General features: G+C 38.2%; 1 protein-coding gene across 1 annotated transcript in view; it reads left to right on the forward strand.

Moving 5' to 3' along the window:
* Positions 1–15,629, forward strand: part of luzp2 (leucine zipper protein 2) — a gene marked incomplete at its 5' end in the record, with an annotated part of 77,332 nt that extends 61,703 nt beyond the window's left edge. The window contains 3 exons of the mRNA XM_010766800.1: positions 7,290–7,394; positions 10,093–10,167; positions 14,794–15,629. Of these exons, the coding sequence (XP_010765102.1) occupies positions 7,290–7,394; positions 10,093–10,167; positions 14,794–14,901 (288 nt within the window). The remainder of the gene's footprint in view (positions 1–7,289; positions 7,395–10,092; positions 10,168–14,793) is intronic.
* Between the last annotated feature and the right edge of the window lie 1,406 nt (positions 15,630–17,035).

Raw genomic sequence — 17,035 nt, forward strand, 5'->3', positions numbered from 1 at the left:
GTTTCAAGTTCTGAGAAAGTCAAATAAGACGGTGTGTAAAACTTCACTGCCCAGCCGAAAAAAAGTAACCACTTTGATTTAACTAGGCAAGTAGGTAAAGACTTTCCACTGGAAAATAACTTACTGCAGCGATGTTTATGTTTGAGCTGAATACACGTTTTTTAACCCTAATTGATGCAGTTAGTCACTTCTTTAAAGGAGACCTATCATGCTATATTTAAATGATATAGTGTAAGACCATACCTATGTAAGGTATATTTATACATTTTATTTTTCAAAATACCAAACAGATTATTTTTTAGCCATGCCTCGTTTCGCTCATTTTCGCTCTATTCCAAGCCTGTCTTTGAAAATNCCTCATGTGTTCACAAGAAAATAACATGAATGCCTTCTTTAAAGGAGACCTATCATGCTATATTTAAATGATATAGTGTATGACCATACCTATATAAGGTATATTTATACATTTTATTTTTCAAAATANGCCGCCACTGTTTGCGGTCTACAATGACAGAGAAGAGTCTGTCAAGTTTGGCTGTACTCAGCATTGAATCAAAACGCACCATATCTTTAAATCGTTTGTGAGGCGTTTTGCTGATTAAGATGGTAATCGCCACATTCAGCTGTTATAGGCATGCCAACTTGATGCTCTGCTCACGGATAAGTCGATGAGAATAATAATCTGTTAAAATGATGACCTTACGTGTGTAAATATATTTTTCTTCTTTGTGGGGGTCTGCCCCCAAAAAACTGTTTGAAGTCCTGAGAAAGTCAAATAAGACGGTGTGTAAAACTACACTGCCCAGCCAAAGAAAAGTAACCACTTTGATTTAACTAGGCCAGTAGGTAAGGACTTTCCACTGGATAATAACTGCAGCGATGTATATGTTTGAGCTGAATACACGTTTTTTAACCCTGGGTTAAAAAACGTGTATTCAGCTCAAACATATACATCGCTGCAGTTATTATCCAGTGGAAAGTCCTTACCTACTGGCCTAGTTAAATCAAAGTGGTTANACCCAGGATTCCTGCTCCTTTCCTGGGTTACAAAGTGAGGTGACGCAGCCTGTCCTCTGGGTGCGCTCTGTGGGGGGGGGGTATCGCAGCCTGCTCCTCTCTGCCTGCCTGCCGCTGCGCTCTGCCTCTATCCACACAACTTTTCCCCGCCTTTCAGAGACTTATTGCTGGGTCAAACTCTAAGTTACAAACTGTACACATTGCATTCTTGCTAATTAGCCAAAATATGAACGGAATAAGTAGCAAGCATCGTAACAAACAGAGTAAAATAAATAGGGACAACGGCTTGTCAACTAACCATTCAGAAACGTCCTGCTGCAACCGAGATGTTTGCACCTCCACCAAAACCTCCGCTGCTTCAGGGTCAGTTTCTGGATCAAATTGATAATATGCTTGAACACATGCATTGCTCTGAGATGGCATGTTTATTCCACACTCGTAATCACAGCAAACATGGTAACGTGACTCTCGCCGGCTCATGCCCCCCNTGTTAATATTATCATATTCATACAGACACACATCGATGAGACAGTTAATTAATGTACTTATTGCAGCAGTCTGCATATTTGGTACCCCTGCTGGTCTAAGAGTTAAACCAACTAATTCAGTTAAAATTCATTAAATTACGTGTGCCACCTTATATATTTATATTTAAGGCTTTACTGATGTGCCACAATAATGTCACCTAATGTTATTAAGTTAAAATATCAATATTGTGGCTTTCCAAGTTAACATTGATTGATATGACTGCGATTAAATCAGCATATACTTCTGCCAGGGGATGTCACCCCTGAAATTCTCCTGCCACCCTCTTGCCACCCCATGAATATTTGTCTAGATCCGCCCCTGCACCTGTGGTTCTCTTCAAAGAAAAGGCCTGAAGTTGTGTCACAATATCTGGTCAGTTTAACTGTTAGTGACCCCATTTTAAACACAGCAGTTACAATGCTTTAGGAAAATAAGATAAGTGCAATCATTGAAAATGCAATGCAAGCAGGATTAAGGATTTGCCTCTGTCATGGCGGACTATAATTTCCTTCTGACTCTTCAGATAAGATAAAGCAGACGGCTGCTGTTTTCTGCTCCTCTTTGTGTAAACACTTTCAAATAAAAATTCATTTCACACTGTAAATCTATGATGTCCCAGCCTTGTGACATCATGGAATATAACTCAGTGCCAACATTTTCACCTCACCACACATCACAGCACATAATGCACTGTATGAGACATGCATTTAGGTGGTAGCCATTTGTGTGTATAAGTGGCTATTTGTCAATCTGATGACCTGTGTATCACTCTCCAGAGAGAAATAGCCCGGGAAATTACTACCAAATATACAGGTTAGGCAAACACAGTTCTGGAGGTCAGAATAATAACATGTCTAAATCAAGCAGTCAATTAAATATTAGTATTTTATTAATATGGTGCTGTAGTTTACGAGCCTAATTATTTGTACGTGTTGTTAGAGTTCAACCCTGTCTCCTCAAAATTACGTTCCCACAGAACTAAACTGCATTCTCAATTACGTTTAGTTACAAACTTATTTTCTCCCACATTACGTAATTTTGAGGAGACAGGGTTGTAGAGTTTCATATTTTAGATTTAAAGTTTGTTCGTTAAGATACAATTCACTATGAAACAGGCTTTGTTGGGATATTCTCACAGTCAAGGTCACAGTAGATTAAACAACAGCCTCAGGATTTCATCCATTTCAGTGAAGATATTATCTTTTGTGTTTCTAGTGAAACACTGACACGTTAGGACTCCTTTCAAGTGTCAAGATTTTTCCCAGTCCACATGTTTTTATTCTACAAACACTTTATGTCAACATTTCAAAAACATGTAACAGTGTTATAAACATACATGTTTTATTCTACAGATCTATAAACCGAAATGGAGCTGTTATACACATCATTTTTGTTTCTTCATAATGTCCCTCATAGAACCTGTGGTTATTTGTCCGTCTACAGTACCAAGCATTCATGTCATCCTTAATCAGAGATTGAGTTGGTTCCTGAAAAGCAGTCACTGCAGCCACTTAGAAATCATCAAGTCAGCCGCAGCACCACAGTGCCTTATCTGCCATGATCCTGGTGAGCAATTCTGTCTTTAAGAGGCTTTTCTCTCAGCAAGGCACTGACAATTTACCCTGCGTCTTTTTCAAGGGTGCCTAAGAGATTTGACATGCCTTAGAAGATTTTTATTTAGTTTTCTTCATTTCTTATTGTGCAGCAGTAGCACCACTGTCACCGCTGTCCCTCTGCTGTGCCTTCATACAGCGCAATATTCTGTAATTGACAAGTGTATTCCCTGTCATCTTCCTTTCATTAGTGGGAGCTAAATAAATGCAAGCACATGGACACAATAGGCATCTCATGAAATAAGAAGTAAAGGAAACTCAAGGTAGGTGTGGGTTGATTTTCTTATGCTAATGAAGTGTATGCTTCCTACTTTATTAGCATACCAATAGCAGCACTTCACTCGTGAGCTGTTGCTAGCTCCATTAACTCCTGTAGCCGCTGTACACTTTGACGGGCTGTCTGATAAATCTGAGCACACCTCCGCTGCAAAGATCCATCTGTCCACTTTGCCTGCAAGTAGAGGTGGGTCATAGCAAATTTTAATCACTGCCAAATGTATCTCAAATGAAGTGGTTAAAAACAGCAGACAATAGCACTTATTGTGTATAAACGAGCCAAATCAGCTGCAGCTAAGAAGTTAGGAAACAATTCACTGACAGAGGCAAATGTCAGGAACATGGGTCTCTGATGACCACGTGGTCTTATGATGTTCATTAACAGTATCAAAAACTCAGTAGTTGTATTATTCTATCCTTGTTTCCTAGTTTCTTTTGTGTAGGTTTGGACAAGACATATTAGTATAAGTAGATTGTAAATGAATGCATTTACTAAGACATGCTATACTTTTCTGAAAATGCATGGCTAATCATATGCTAATATAGTTGATGATCAAAAGGCAATAATTCTGCGCACAGCAGGGTATTATCGCTCTACCGACAATAAAAAACGCGAAAATTCAATTCCCCTAAGGCGTTTAACATATGGAGAAAGTATTTATTCAGTAACTGGATGATAAAACATACATTTTAGTTTCATGAGAACACTTTGAGTTGAATTCCGCTTTGTGTTTTTGAAATCCAAAGTGGATAAGTGCAGGGATGTTTGTTCAAGCACTCACTGACACCACTTTGAGCTTCACGCTCGTAGTTAGCGTTTACATAATGGAGCTTAAGCTCTGGTTGAAGCCACAGATAAGACTCTCCCAGGCCTTGTCCCACACACACACACACACACACACACACACACACACACACACACACACACACACACACACACACACACACACACACACACACAAAACTCTCCTCGCTGGTGAAAGATTCATTAGTGTGAGGATGCAGAGATCAGCAAGATTGGAGTAGAAGTTAGTTCATATTTAAGAGTCTCGGGGAGAGGGCCAAGCCTTGTGGTCCGATAGCATGCAATTTTCATCAAAGTAATGGGAGATGATGTCTTAGATGCTCACATTACTAAGCTGGAGGAGAGATCAGGAATTTATTTGCCCTCAGCACTTAATATTTACTTTTATGATTGTTTTCTAGTCTTTATAAATCAACGGGATATTCATCTCTTCCACGAAGGGAGGAGATAGTAGAAGGCTGACGTAGAAGATAGTTATCGGCTGAATTTGAATGGTACAATTCCATTTGCATCATGCATGTCAAAATGCCTACTAAGAAGTCCAAGTCATTCTTTCGAATTAAGCTCTTTTTCGTTAAACTATTTTATTTTTACTTTACAAAAGTAGTCTACATTTAAACAGACATTCCATGATTATTAATGTTCACATTTTAAGCTCCTTTTTAAGTTTTTACTGTAGAAACACTTTTGCAGACAGAACAGCTTGTTAAATGCCCTCCCTCTTCCATTGCTGTACTGTCGAATGCTTCCTCGATCTGACGTATGCTGTCAAAAGTCAGGATATAATGCATCAAGTGTTCACTCCAAAGTGGACACTTTCACAAGTAAAGTCATATGTTATTTCAGTTGACAAAGTAAGAATGGGATATGACAGTGACAGGTTACAATTGCCTGAAACCATTGTTCATCTCACAAGAGACCACTTTTGACCCAGTTAGGTAAGGTACTATGTAGCAGCAGCCTGGTGCAGAACACCGGCTCAAGGAGACGGAGAGGATTTTGATTTTTTTTTGCTGTAAAAAATGTAGTTCAAATTTTACTTTTTGTTGCTAACTAACTAAATTGCTGTATACTGAAGCACAAAAGCGATCTAATCTAAGCATGATTTCATATATTTATTTGTATGAATAGTACTGCTGAATTATTCAAAATTGACTGTGTCTGGGAGCAGGCTAAATAAATAATATCCACACCGTACATTTTCTGCACTGCTTGTAAATGTTGGCATATTACAGAATACATGACAGGGATGCCCTTTCCTGCTGAATTGTAGTCTCAACGCCTGCGTAAGTCACTGGCCTATGGGTCAGCAGTATATTTAGCATGGATAGATTGTACCAAATACAAATATCTTACTTTTGGATTGGCTTGTTTCTGTAGTAGTAAGAAGTTTACTACTGTGGGTGAGAACTTGGGTCAACACTAAATAATGTCAATATTCCTTATGCAGGAGGGTCAAACTGAGGGCCCTTGCTGTACTTGGGCCTCTAAGTAGAAAACATTTTTCACAAAATCAAGATATTGACATCAGTCTTCTCCACACTACACTGCCAGGGAGCCTGAAGGCAAAGATTATCCACTAACTTTTTTGGCACTTGCTATCTGTGGATACTTAGTTTTGATACATCTCTATCACACATTGCACTGCCACACTCAATGGTGCCTGTTGGCATGGTTCTCAAAGAAAGAGCTTTGACTACTGTATAGGATAACAACTCAACAACCTGCTGAGTCACTCTGCTGCTGTCAACATTTAGAAGGTATGTACTGTATGTTAAAAGAATGCGGTTTTAAATATTTTCTTATACATACAAGTTATAAATGACAACATGATCCTGCTGGGGTTTAACAGTGTGATTCAAAACAGGCTACGAATTTGATCTCAAGCCAGGCTAAAAGTTCACTTTGACAAACCACAACATGGTCTCTGCAAAGAAGCCTGCCAAAGGATCAATCATCATTATTTTAATGATGGATTATGTTATGAAATCAAACATAATTTTCTCTCAACCCTGCCATGTAACACTTCTGGAATCTGTTTTTCTTTATACGTATAGAGCGTTTATTTCTCCACCGATTCAAAGCACATCAACCTCACTAAAGTCATAATTTCCTTCTGTAGAGCTATAGATTGCTCTATATTCTCCAGAGAGAAGCTTTTCCTCTCTGCCTGTCCATCTTGTTTTCCTTCTACAATCTTGAAATTGCTTTGGCTGTTTTTGCACCGGGTCACTACACTGTAACATCACTGTCCATCATGTGAAGCTCTCACAGCTGTAATGCTCAAATCTACCTCCCAGGATTATGCTTACTTTTCACTCGCAGTACAGGCATCAATCGCTGACTGTCCTATCTGTTTTTTTAAGCAAAAGTGAAAAAGAATGTGTTTTACGCCCTGTAGTTTGGATCTGCTCCAAAGAATAATATACCCTTCAACCAAACTCATGAACATTTCCAACAGTTGTGTTTACAGTACATAATGCTGCTGACGGAAGTTAGCATCTTAAAGTGGTTGCTAGACAAGATACAATAGGATTTTCCCATTGGATATGGTTGTATTGCACCAAATGAGCTTTGTGGCCAACACATGTTAGTGATACTTAACAGGTTTTTTTAAGCAGATATTCTCCTCATATTAACACCAGTTTGTTTTTTAAGGGAAATGCAATTCCCAGAAGTCAAAAGCTAACGCTATGCTAAAAACGAATTACATGCACTGCCTGATGACTTTTAGTAATTTATTTAGTTACTTGTCATTCTCCCCGTCATTGGATATGTAATGATTGAAATAACCAGACTAGAATCACCTCCTTAATATTTCAGTAATTATGTTTTAGTTTGTCATTATGCAGTTTTTTGCAATGATTTATTCACTACTCATGAATAAGCTGAATTCATATAAATGAACAAGTATAAATTAAGCCGTTGTGAACCTTTGAGTCAGAACTGCTTACATTCAAAGAACCCCATTGCTTCAGCTGCATTAACACGACATTTAGACATTTTATTTGTAACCCTAAATTGTAATGTTGTCTTTTTTTTGCCAACAGGATATCTCTAAAGTTCAGAGAATTGTCACAGCCAGTAAATCACCCATTAACATGGAAGTAATGAGGAGAGAGAGTGGCGGAGTTAAGGACTGCCAGATGGAAAAGGTGAGTCTGTTTAGAGTAATTAAACTATAATGGCATATGTTACCTGGGGGCTTGTGTCCATGAAGTTCATCTGTTCACTGAATCCATGCTCAAGCCGCTCATCTGAAATCAGACAAGCCTCTTCTATTCTGAGGGTCTACAGTAGGTCCATTCGTTCTAAAACTTGATGCAAAAAAGTATTCTTCCGTCATTCTTCAGTCAATATCATCAAGTTCAACTTTTACACTTGAGTTAAATCACTTCAAATGATTATACTGTGCTATTAGATTACAATATTGATCATAAACAGGTATGGTAACAATTATCGAAACAGAAAATATCATAAACTATTTTTTGACAATTGTGCTTTAATGCTTATATTTGCAACATTTGATTTCATATTTAATTAAATATCTTTCAGGTATTGGACAATTGGTTTAACACATGCCTACTGTGATGGCCATTTTTGAGTGTATTCCAGATTATAGAAACTAAATGGTTGATTGATTTATCGTCAAATATTATTGGCTAATGGCGGCCAGTACCTCACCTTGTATGAAGGTTGAGTGTTTCTTGCAGCGCCTAGTTCTAACCCAGCCTCTCTGCTACGTCTTTTATGATAATAAAAATAATGTGATGGTAATTAGTTGTGATCTGCCCTGGTCACAAGCGTTTAAAACACTGCTTAGGTTATGCAACCTCACGAGAGCATATTTCTTCTTTGTGAAAGCTAAAGTTAAGAGGAATAAAAATATCTCGCATGGAGCCTTGCGTTCGCCGCAGGAAATAATTATACACTTCACAGCTGAAATGATGAATGAGTTGTCTATCAGCAGAAAATTGGTAAAAATTAATGATCTGTAACTTTATTAAATCAATTAGCACCATGCTCAGTTTCTGCTTCTCAAATCTGAGGATATTTTAGTTTTTTCGATGATTCATTCATCTACAAAATGCCACAATGGATTATTCCACATCATTGTTTCTTAGAGCCTTAAATCTCACTTAGGGAATATTTCAGCAACTCATTAACTGCGCTGAAAGAGAACTGTCGTTTCAGTGAAGATACTATTTTCACTCTCAGCCCAACTTCAAAGAGCTTTTCACTGACAGCTCAACTTGCCCCGTGCAAACAGACACCGTGTTTTACACTGAGGATCTTCATTGAGTGCATTGTTGCTACAGCACTCTGAACGCCGGTACTGAGGGAGGAGAGACAGAAGGAGAAACTGACCTCTAATGTTCAGATTATTTTGGAGGTGGTTTAATGGTCACAGACTTGCCTCTCTACGATTGAGTTTTGAGGACAGCTCTGAATGTGTATCTCTGATGGGGAAGCCTAATGATTTTTAAAACTATCAAAAACTATTACAGATGAAAGTTGAAAGACCACTGAAGACAGGGGAGCACGAACGGATGCCACCCAGAGAGGATATTACCCTCTGTGGAAACCGCGTCAAAGAGATTGTTCTTTAATGACATTGTGCCAAGAACAATGTTCAGCAGTGTCCCATATTTGCTTATATCATTTAGGCAGGGTGGAAAAATATCCCACAGCGAGAGGCAGAAACATTTTTGATACAGATAAGAGGAGACATGTTTGAAACAGACACTCAGATATGGTGTCCGCTCGTGAGCACCGCCACGTCTCCCGCTGTCCTCCCCCCCTGTAGCACGGGAGGAAATGACAAGAGACAGTTTGTGTGAGCACGTAGCGTATGGCCTGTGTTTCAGTTTGAAAATTAAATGTGATACATTTGCAGCTGTCAAATGATTTGCTTGTCACACTGTAGAAAGAAGTCCCACCAAACTGTTTGAAATCTATATTTCAGAAAAAATGCATGCAGGAGACTGCATTCACTTATCTTACATGTGGTTTGATGCATCCAAATGTTCTTCTATACAGCAGGTCCATGAAGTAATTCATAATTGACCTTATTATTTTATAAAGAAGCAGTTCATATATTTTGTAATGTCCACATTTAGTATTCAAGCTGTACAAAGCTTAGTTTTAGCCATAATAATTGACAGCAATGTTACATGAAAGCAAAGCCATTACCTAGCTGGCAAATTGGCAAGTGTATTGAAGCGGGGGAATGATTGACGATGCTTTTAGCGACGTGTGCAACTTTGTAACAGATCAACAATAACACATCCTGTAGGGATGCAGCGTATCATTATTTTCTTTATTCATCATTTCAAAATTGATTGTTTTTACGTCATAAGTTGCAAAAAAGGTCTGTTTGAGGTTTCATCTTGAAATTGCTTCTTCAGTCTAAAATCCACTTTCCATAGTACGGTGAAACGAAAAGAGGAGAGCAGCAGATCTTTATGAAACCACCAACAAATATCAGGCATTGGTTTTCTAATTTACAATTACTCATTTTAATTATTCATTGCTTCATACCATTTGGTTGTTGATTGAATAACTGTTGATTAACTAATTAGTAAATGTGTACAGGACACACAGAATACAACATGTGTGTCCTGTACACAAGTAAACAAGCTAAATAAATCACTGTCAATACAGTGAGAAACATATTTGGATTATTGAATGGTTTTGAGAAGAAGTCAATAAGACTCCTGATTGCTTTCTAGTGAAAATAAAAAGGGGGATTTGAATGTCCCATACAAAGGTCTGTTCATATTGTGTTTTCACTGAATGCAAACAGCATGTACTCTCTACACTGCACTGAATATTTTCTCTCTACTCCTATAGACCGGGGGCGACTGCCTTCAGAATCAGACGAAGGAATCCGCTCCAGATAGTAAAAAGCTACCAGAGCCACAGCAGGTGAGCGCGGTCAGATTAGATCATAATAGATGCAGACATTTCAAAGTTTACTTGTTGCTGTTGTGAATTATTGTTCTTTTTTGCTCCACATTAAAGATATATCAGTATATAATGGGAAATGCCATACTTGCTAAATCTAATATTACCTTAGGAAATCCCTTAAAATACCAAAATCCACAATGTAGTCCAGACATTTCTGCTTGTCTACCATATCTGACACTTCTTCCCAATTAAAATGTGAATATTAACAGTTTCACAAATCAAATCTTTTAAAATGCCTAGATATTTCTTAAAACAATTGGGAATTGCAGTTGTTTGCCAACTCTAACCCAACAGGCGTAAATTAGGAATTAATTGGTGGTCTATATCAAGCCTTGGATTCATTAAGGCATCGTTTATGACTGAAGATAAACTACAGTGTGTGTATATTCATGATAATGAAGGAACATGTCGGCCAGGGCATCTTTGTTGTTAATTAATGTGTTTTGAATCTTTTTGGACGGATAAATATTCACAGAGAAATCATTTTTACTGGGTTAAGTCATTCATTGTTTTGTTTCTTGATTCTTGACAACAAGAGAGCTTTTTATAGCTATTTAAAAATAAATTCCATTCCACTACAATCTCATAATTAAAATGTGAAAAACAAGGAGCATGACAATCATGTTTTAAAGGACTTTATGGAAAGAAAAATAGATGTGACCATGCCAGTGTGAATACACACAGAGACTGACAATTAACTGTAATGTAAAACTCAGCATGCACGTGAGACAAAGCACAGCAGGGGACACAGTGTGACAGAGGCACACACAACGCAGAAGGAAAGTCTCTAAATAAAAGGCAACCAATCTGATGAAACCTTATATTCAATGTGCCACTGTCTATAATATGTGATATTCAATGCCTTGCCAAAGCCTATGCTTAACTGCCTCCATCATCAAATTATTGAATTGAGTCACACCTGTTTGGCGCTGCCAGATGGTGCAACAAAACAATGAATCTCATTTCAATGCAGTGCAATACTGTGTAACTGAGCAACCGCCTTGCATTCCAAGTGGCAGCGATCCATTTTTAGACGCTCACACTATTCGTTCAAGAATACAAGAATATTCCACATGAGATCTCGACAAATGGGCAGATTTGACTTGTTTGTCTTGTGCCTGGGAGACTTTCTGTGAGAGTCCAAACATTAGTTTTTTATGTTATAAAACAAATAATGATACAAGATAATTGTATTATGTGTAGAATTAAGACAATGTACTATAATTTTCAACAAATTGAGTCAAAAGCAGTTTATTCCGGAAGCATTTATGCTGCTCTGCGCCAACACAGGATGCAAGATGGAACAAAAACCAGACATTTCTTCAATTAACATTGTAAATGAAATTGTGTTTTTGTATTAAACACAAAAGATGATTTCTGTGATTTCCAATGTTTTAATACATTTTGACTTCTATTTGATTAATATTTTAGGAGCAGTTGCAAAGTTGACAAACAAGAGAGATAACTTGAAACGTCTCAGTTCAGCAAATCCCATTTCAGACATCTATGCAAATGTTTCTTGCAAATTCTTTTTTTATCTCAATAATTGGGAAATCTTCCCGTTGTGTTTCAGCAGTGAACCAACAATCGTCTCTCTTTCTCTGCTGTCGGTCGGCATCCCTCATGCACAGCACTCATCATTTATGGTGTAGTAAACAATCTGATTAGTAATGATTTGCATTCAGGTCTCTGTGGATCAATCTGCATTAAAGTGCCTTCTATTCCTGTCACTACTCCACCGTCATTATGTGTTCGATCCCTGAGTGTGAGACCCTGGGAGACATCTCTCCTTATGTTACTTTTGGAAGAAAAGGCTATTTTTGTAGTCTTGCACCTGTTGTGTTTTTGTACAACACAATGAATGGTTTAAATAACAACAGAGCAACATCGGCCCTTTTTAGCTGCAACATATTGTACAATAATCTCTCGCCTATTCACTGAGGCTCCCCTGGCAGAGTGATCAGACAGAGAGGCTCATCGATGTGGCCTGAACATCGACAGGCTGACAGTCCAACAGCACAAACCCACACAGGACCTCTAGCCATATTAGCTCAAATGTCAACAACACGGAGGAAAATAACATTGTTCAGGCTTGTAAATATGCAGTGTTAAAGCCACATTATGCAATCCAACCTGTAGAGGATATATTCAAATGTTAGGTGTATCTGCTCGACTCCGTGATTAAGATTCATTGAGAGTAAAGTTTTATTTCAGTTTTTTTTTTTTTTAATGTCAAAAACATAACTGCATAACACTTCAGCAAAAACCCTGGCATACTTAAAAACAGAGCATATCCCTGGAGCACAGTGGAGCAAGCGTTGTTTGTTTCGCCCCCTATTCTAAATCAGTTTTTTTTTCTATTTTAAAGGTGTACGCTGAAAAATCACAAATCAGAAAAGGTAAATGTAGGAAAAAGCAACCAAAGAATGCATCAGAGCTTGATTTACTTGTTCAAAATCATCAATTCATTTATCAATGAATCATTCAAATTAAGACATCTATCAGCTCTTGATGCAGGGTTCTCAACAAGTATGTGTTGCTTAAGCTGGGCTCAATATCCAAGAATACCAATAAGAAACGTGTTGAATTTGTTTTGGCTTCTAGAATATACCAATAAATACAAACACACCATCTGTGGCACACACACTTAGATAATTATTTATTGGCCTGCAATATCACTGACACCCAAAATAAAACAGGGCAAAGAAGAGGGTAGCTTGCTTTTTCAAAAGTGTTTATATATTCATATCGTCTTAAAAAAATATATATCAAAAGTTATCTTTCAATCCAATGAAAAGAGAGCTTAAAACAGCAAAAATAAATCAGAATGTCATACACTGTACTATTGAGATTAAAGTAAAAAATAATTAGAAAGCTTGATGGTCGACATTCTGTGTTACTGCTTCTACTTACAAAGTTGTTGCAAGTATATTAAAAACTCCACTCTCAAACAAAAACTTTTGGATATCATTAGGGGAGTTTCAGCTGGTGATAAAGACACACACATAAAAAGGAAAACCCCTAACTCGCATCAAAGAGGGCGGCAACTGAGTTTGGAAAGAAGCCACAAGAGTGAGAAATAATTTGCCTGCAGATAGAAATGAGAGTCATTGAGTACTTAGTCACCAAATGATGGTGCATACTAAAATAAATTGATAATACTTGATAATGTATTATTATATAATTGATAGTATGTTGGAATTCAGAGCTTACTATAAAGCTGTCCTGAAAGGATTCCAATTGTAAATGCTTGGAGCCAGGTGTTGGAGCTATAACCCTCTGCAATGCAGACTGATGTGTAACTCAATAGTTTGCAGCCAGTAAGCCTGAAGGCATTCTCCAAAGTGACATTGGTAAACACTAAACAGATGCTTTGCTTGGGGAATTGATTTCCTAAAGCTGTGTGCAGTGCTTAAAAATGTCATTGCTGAAACTTAATTATTAAAAATGCCAAATTAAATAGCAGTCTGTGAAAAAACATTGCATCCCAATAATGTGGCCTTAAAATGTTAGTGGGAATTTGTGATAACATGAACACACATCCTCCAAACTCACACTTAACTGCTCCGTGTCACAATGTGCCACTCGGCTTTAAACATTTACAGTTTGTCTTCAAAACCTTGGATCTGCTGGTTTCCATCTCACCAGGTAGTTAATGCATTTATTCCAAGTGCAACTCATTTTCTCAACAGCTGGAATATAAAACAGCTGTAGGTACTTCCGCCGCCACAAACAATACAACATTGTATTGTAACAAACCAGCATTTTAAAACAGAGTATGATAAAGGGTCAAGAATATATTAAGTATTGCGACCTAGGTATCAGTCAAAAAGAATGATGTGGCCACGTACTCCTCGTAAGGCCACAGCATGTTCACCCCCGTCACACAAAATACAATTTTAGAATTTTGGACATGGGCATCTTTCGGATAAAACTGAAGGTTAAGCCAGGGGCAACCTTGCATGTCCTCTATCAGCCCTGACAGGGGAACCGCTTGCAAAGAAATTCACATTGTATAGAAAAATATGAGAAAAAAATCCTATTTCTCACTTGATGTATCACCACTTCCTGAGCTGTTTATAGTTTCAATGGTTAGTTTCAAGTTATCGTCGTATTTATGATAAAGCAGATTATGCTTTGGGGTGTGGCTACCAGTGTTTTCTCTTAGAAATGTAACCCTTCACAGTGTGTTTGTACGTTTATTGTATTATTGTGATTGCCTAAAAATGCCTGTTCAGCTGGAGAGGACCAAACTGCCAATGACACTATTTTGAATGTTGCCTTCAGTCTGAATGGTGAGGATGGGGAGGTTCAGACCACAATAGCATTCAGCCTCTCAAAAGCTAGCATTTAGCTGAACCAAATGAAGTATGGAACTCCTAAAACAGGACAGCAGTTGTGTGTTCAGAAGCAGGTCTGTTTAAGATGCCCAGCAGTAACCATGAATATTATCTTTAAATAACCTCCTTTGCATCCCATAGATATATTAAGAGGCATTTCCTGCTCAGATTACAGACCACCGCGCATGCTGTGGAATATTATTGTGCAGTCTCATTAAGAATCTTTATCTTTTGAACCTAACAGCAGAGGAGCCAGGCGCAGACTGTAAAATCCACCACAAAGCTCTCAGACGCCAGCGAGGATGCAGAGGGAGGCAGCAGCAAAAAGACAAAGCCACATGAATACGACTGAGCGGACGGCATATCATCCAAAATGCAGAGCTCCTGCATTGCCTGAAGGATCTTTCTAAGAGCACACACTTGCACACTCACACAAAAACCTCTGTGCGCCCACACATACACACAGACACACAAACACACATATACACAGACACACATATCAGCATTGTTTGCAAAAGCTGAGACACTGGATTTCAAACTGTCATCTGCAAACCTCCATAGTAAAATGGCATGCATTCTAGAAATTCTTTTTTTTAAAAGATAGCAATGGCACTGGTAAATTGTTTCATGATTGTTTATTTGTTGTTTCCTTTTCTGAGTTTTATTCTGAGTGAGGACACTGCTTTCTAAATGTGTGATCTTTATAGAAAAAATCCCTTTGTACTGGTGAGGTCTGACACTGTATCCTGTGATAAGTATATCAATTGACAATTAAAAAATACTTCTACTATTATTACTACTACTACCCAACTTAGACTATTGTTTGTCACTCATTGTAAAAAGGTTAATTTACTCCTCCACATTTTGAAATATAGAGGCTCCGGTTGGCTGGCCAACTGCTGAACGTTTAATATTTCAGCGCTCTTTCTGCCTCCAACACTCCAGAGGCGAAGAGCCAAAGACTCACAATGGGTCGTCTCCCTGAGAATGTGCCATGCACTGAGTAGTAACTCCTAGCTACATGTATCTGTGTTATCTGACCTTTCTGTGTCCTTTCAATAAACTGTAATTTTCAGTAAATGTGTGAAAAATAAACGGTTATTCGTGGGAAATAAATTAGTGAGTATGTTTGTGATCTACGGAGGCGGCACTGATATGCCTGAGGTCAGAGTAAATGCGTATTTTCCCAAAAATAAAGTACTAATACTAAATTATTCATTACATAATAAAAATGTTTACTTTGAATAATGATCTGATACGAATGAGGAAGGTCACACTATGACCTTTATTGTCCAAAACACAAACCAGGCCTCCTCTAACTCATTACTTCTACTCACCTCCATGACTGCAAATCTTCAAACACAAGCTGTGGAAGATCATTTTGGGAGCTCATAATGGGATCATGATGATAAATATGGTGCTAAGGGTGTATTCAGAACTCACACATAGCAGGTTTTAGAGGTGGCCTGTTGCCTATAAAGTCAATGCAAATTGGATGCAAATTATGCCTGTGAGGCAGGTAAGTTAAAATGGTTTCAAACGATCAAATCCTTTAGGGCTTATGGTGGGTCTGAATGACTTTACTTTGTGAATGTCTGGCAGGAGGATAAAGAAAACAAACTGAAAGAAACAGAAATAGGGGCGTCCACAGGGGGATATGAGATCAGTCACTCACACAGCAGTCACACAATAAACAAAGGTGAATAAACAAGGAATTAAAAACGGCTCTGCGGTCAAATTTGCACAAAGAAAGTACTGGAAATAACATTGAAGCATAAAAAACGTGTTTTTAAAGCCACAGCCAGTCCCTTACTTTCTATTGTCTATTTCACCATACAGTACCACTCATCTCTACAATGTCATTGTCACCATTTTAAAACATCATTTACATTTTGAGAAACATCACTCCGATATGTTTAGCGTCTATATTTGTTTGTGAAAGCAACCAGCTTTTGAATCAGCTTTGTGGTCACAGCATCCCCATCGTGTGACATTTGCCGCGGTCACTGGATCCACGAGGGTCCTGGCTGGAAAACGTTAGGAGACAGGTGCACAGCTCTATTTTAAGGCCTGTAATCCATTTTTTTTGCAAGTTTGAGAAACCTCCTCCGGGTCTGCTCTACGTCTTGCTGAGAGCAAACAAAAGGGCCTGTCGCCAGGATTTGGAGACGGAAGGCAGACCTTGCAAATGCTGCCATTAAACCTCCGAGCTGCCGGTGACCGCAGCAGTGGGTGAGGGGAAAGATGGAGAGCTCGCTATGAAGTAAACAAGTTTGAGATTTGATCAAAGGAACAGTGGGTTCTGTAAGCCATATTCATTTCCCTGCCTTCTGCTCAAAGCTTTGGGACATGTTGTATTTTCCAAGATATTAACTCAGAATTATTCATTGTAGCTTAGCTGAAACCTCTTTTAAATGTCTGATCAGTCGGTGGGAAAATAGCGTCTTTATTTGAATACAAAAAGGGCCTATTGTAAACATAACACT

The sequence above is a fragment of the Notothenia coriiceps genome, unplaced genomic scaffold (genome assembly GCF_000735185.1).
Source record: "Notothenia coriiceps isolate Sejong01 unplaced genomic scaffold, NC01 NC01_scaffold00000319, whole genome shotgun sequence".
Taxonomy (NCBI): domain Eukaryota; kingdom Metazoa; phylum Chordata; class Actinopteri; order Perciformes; family Nototheniidae; genus Notothenia; species Notothenia coriiceps.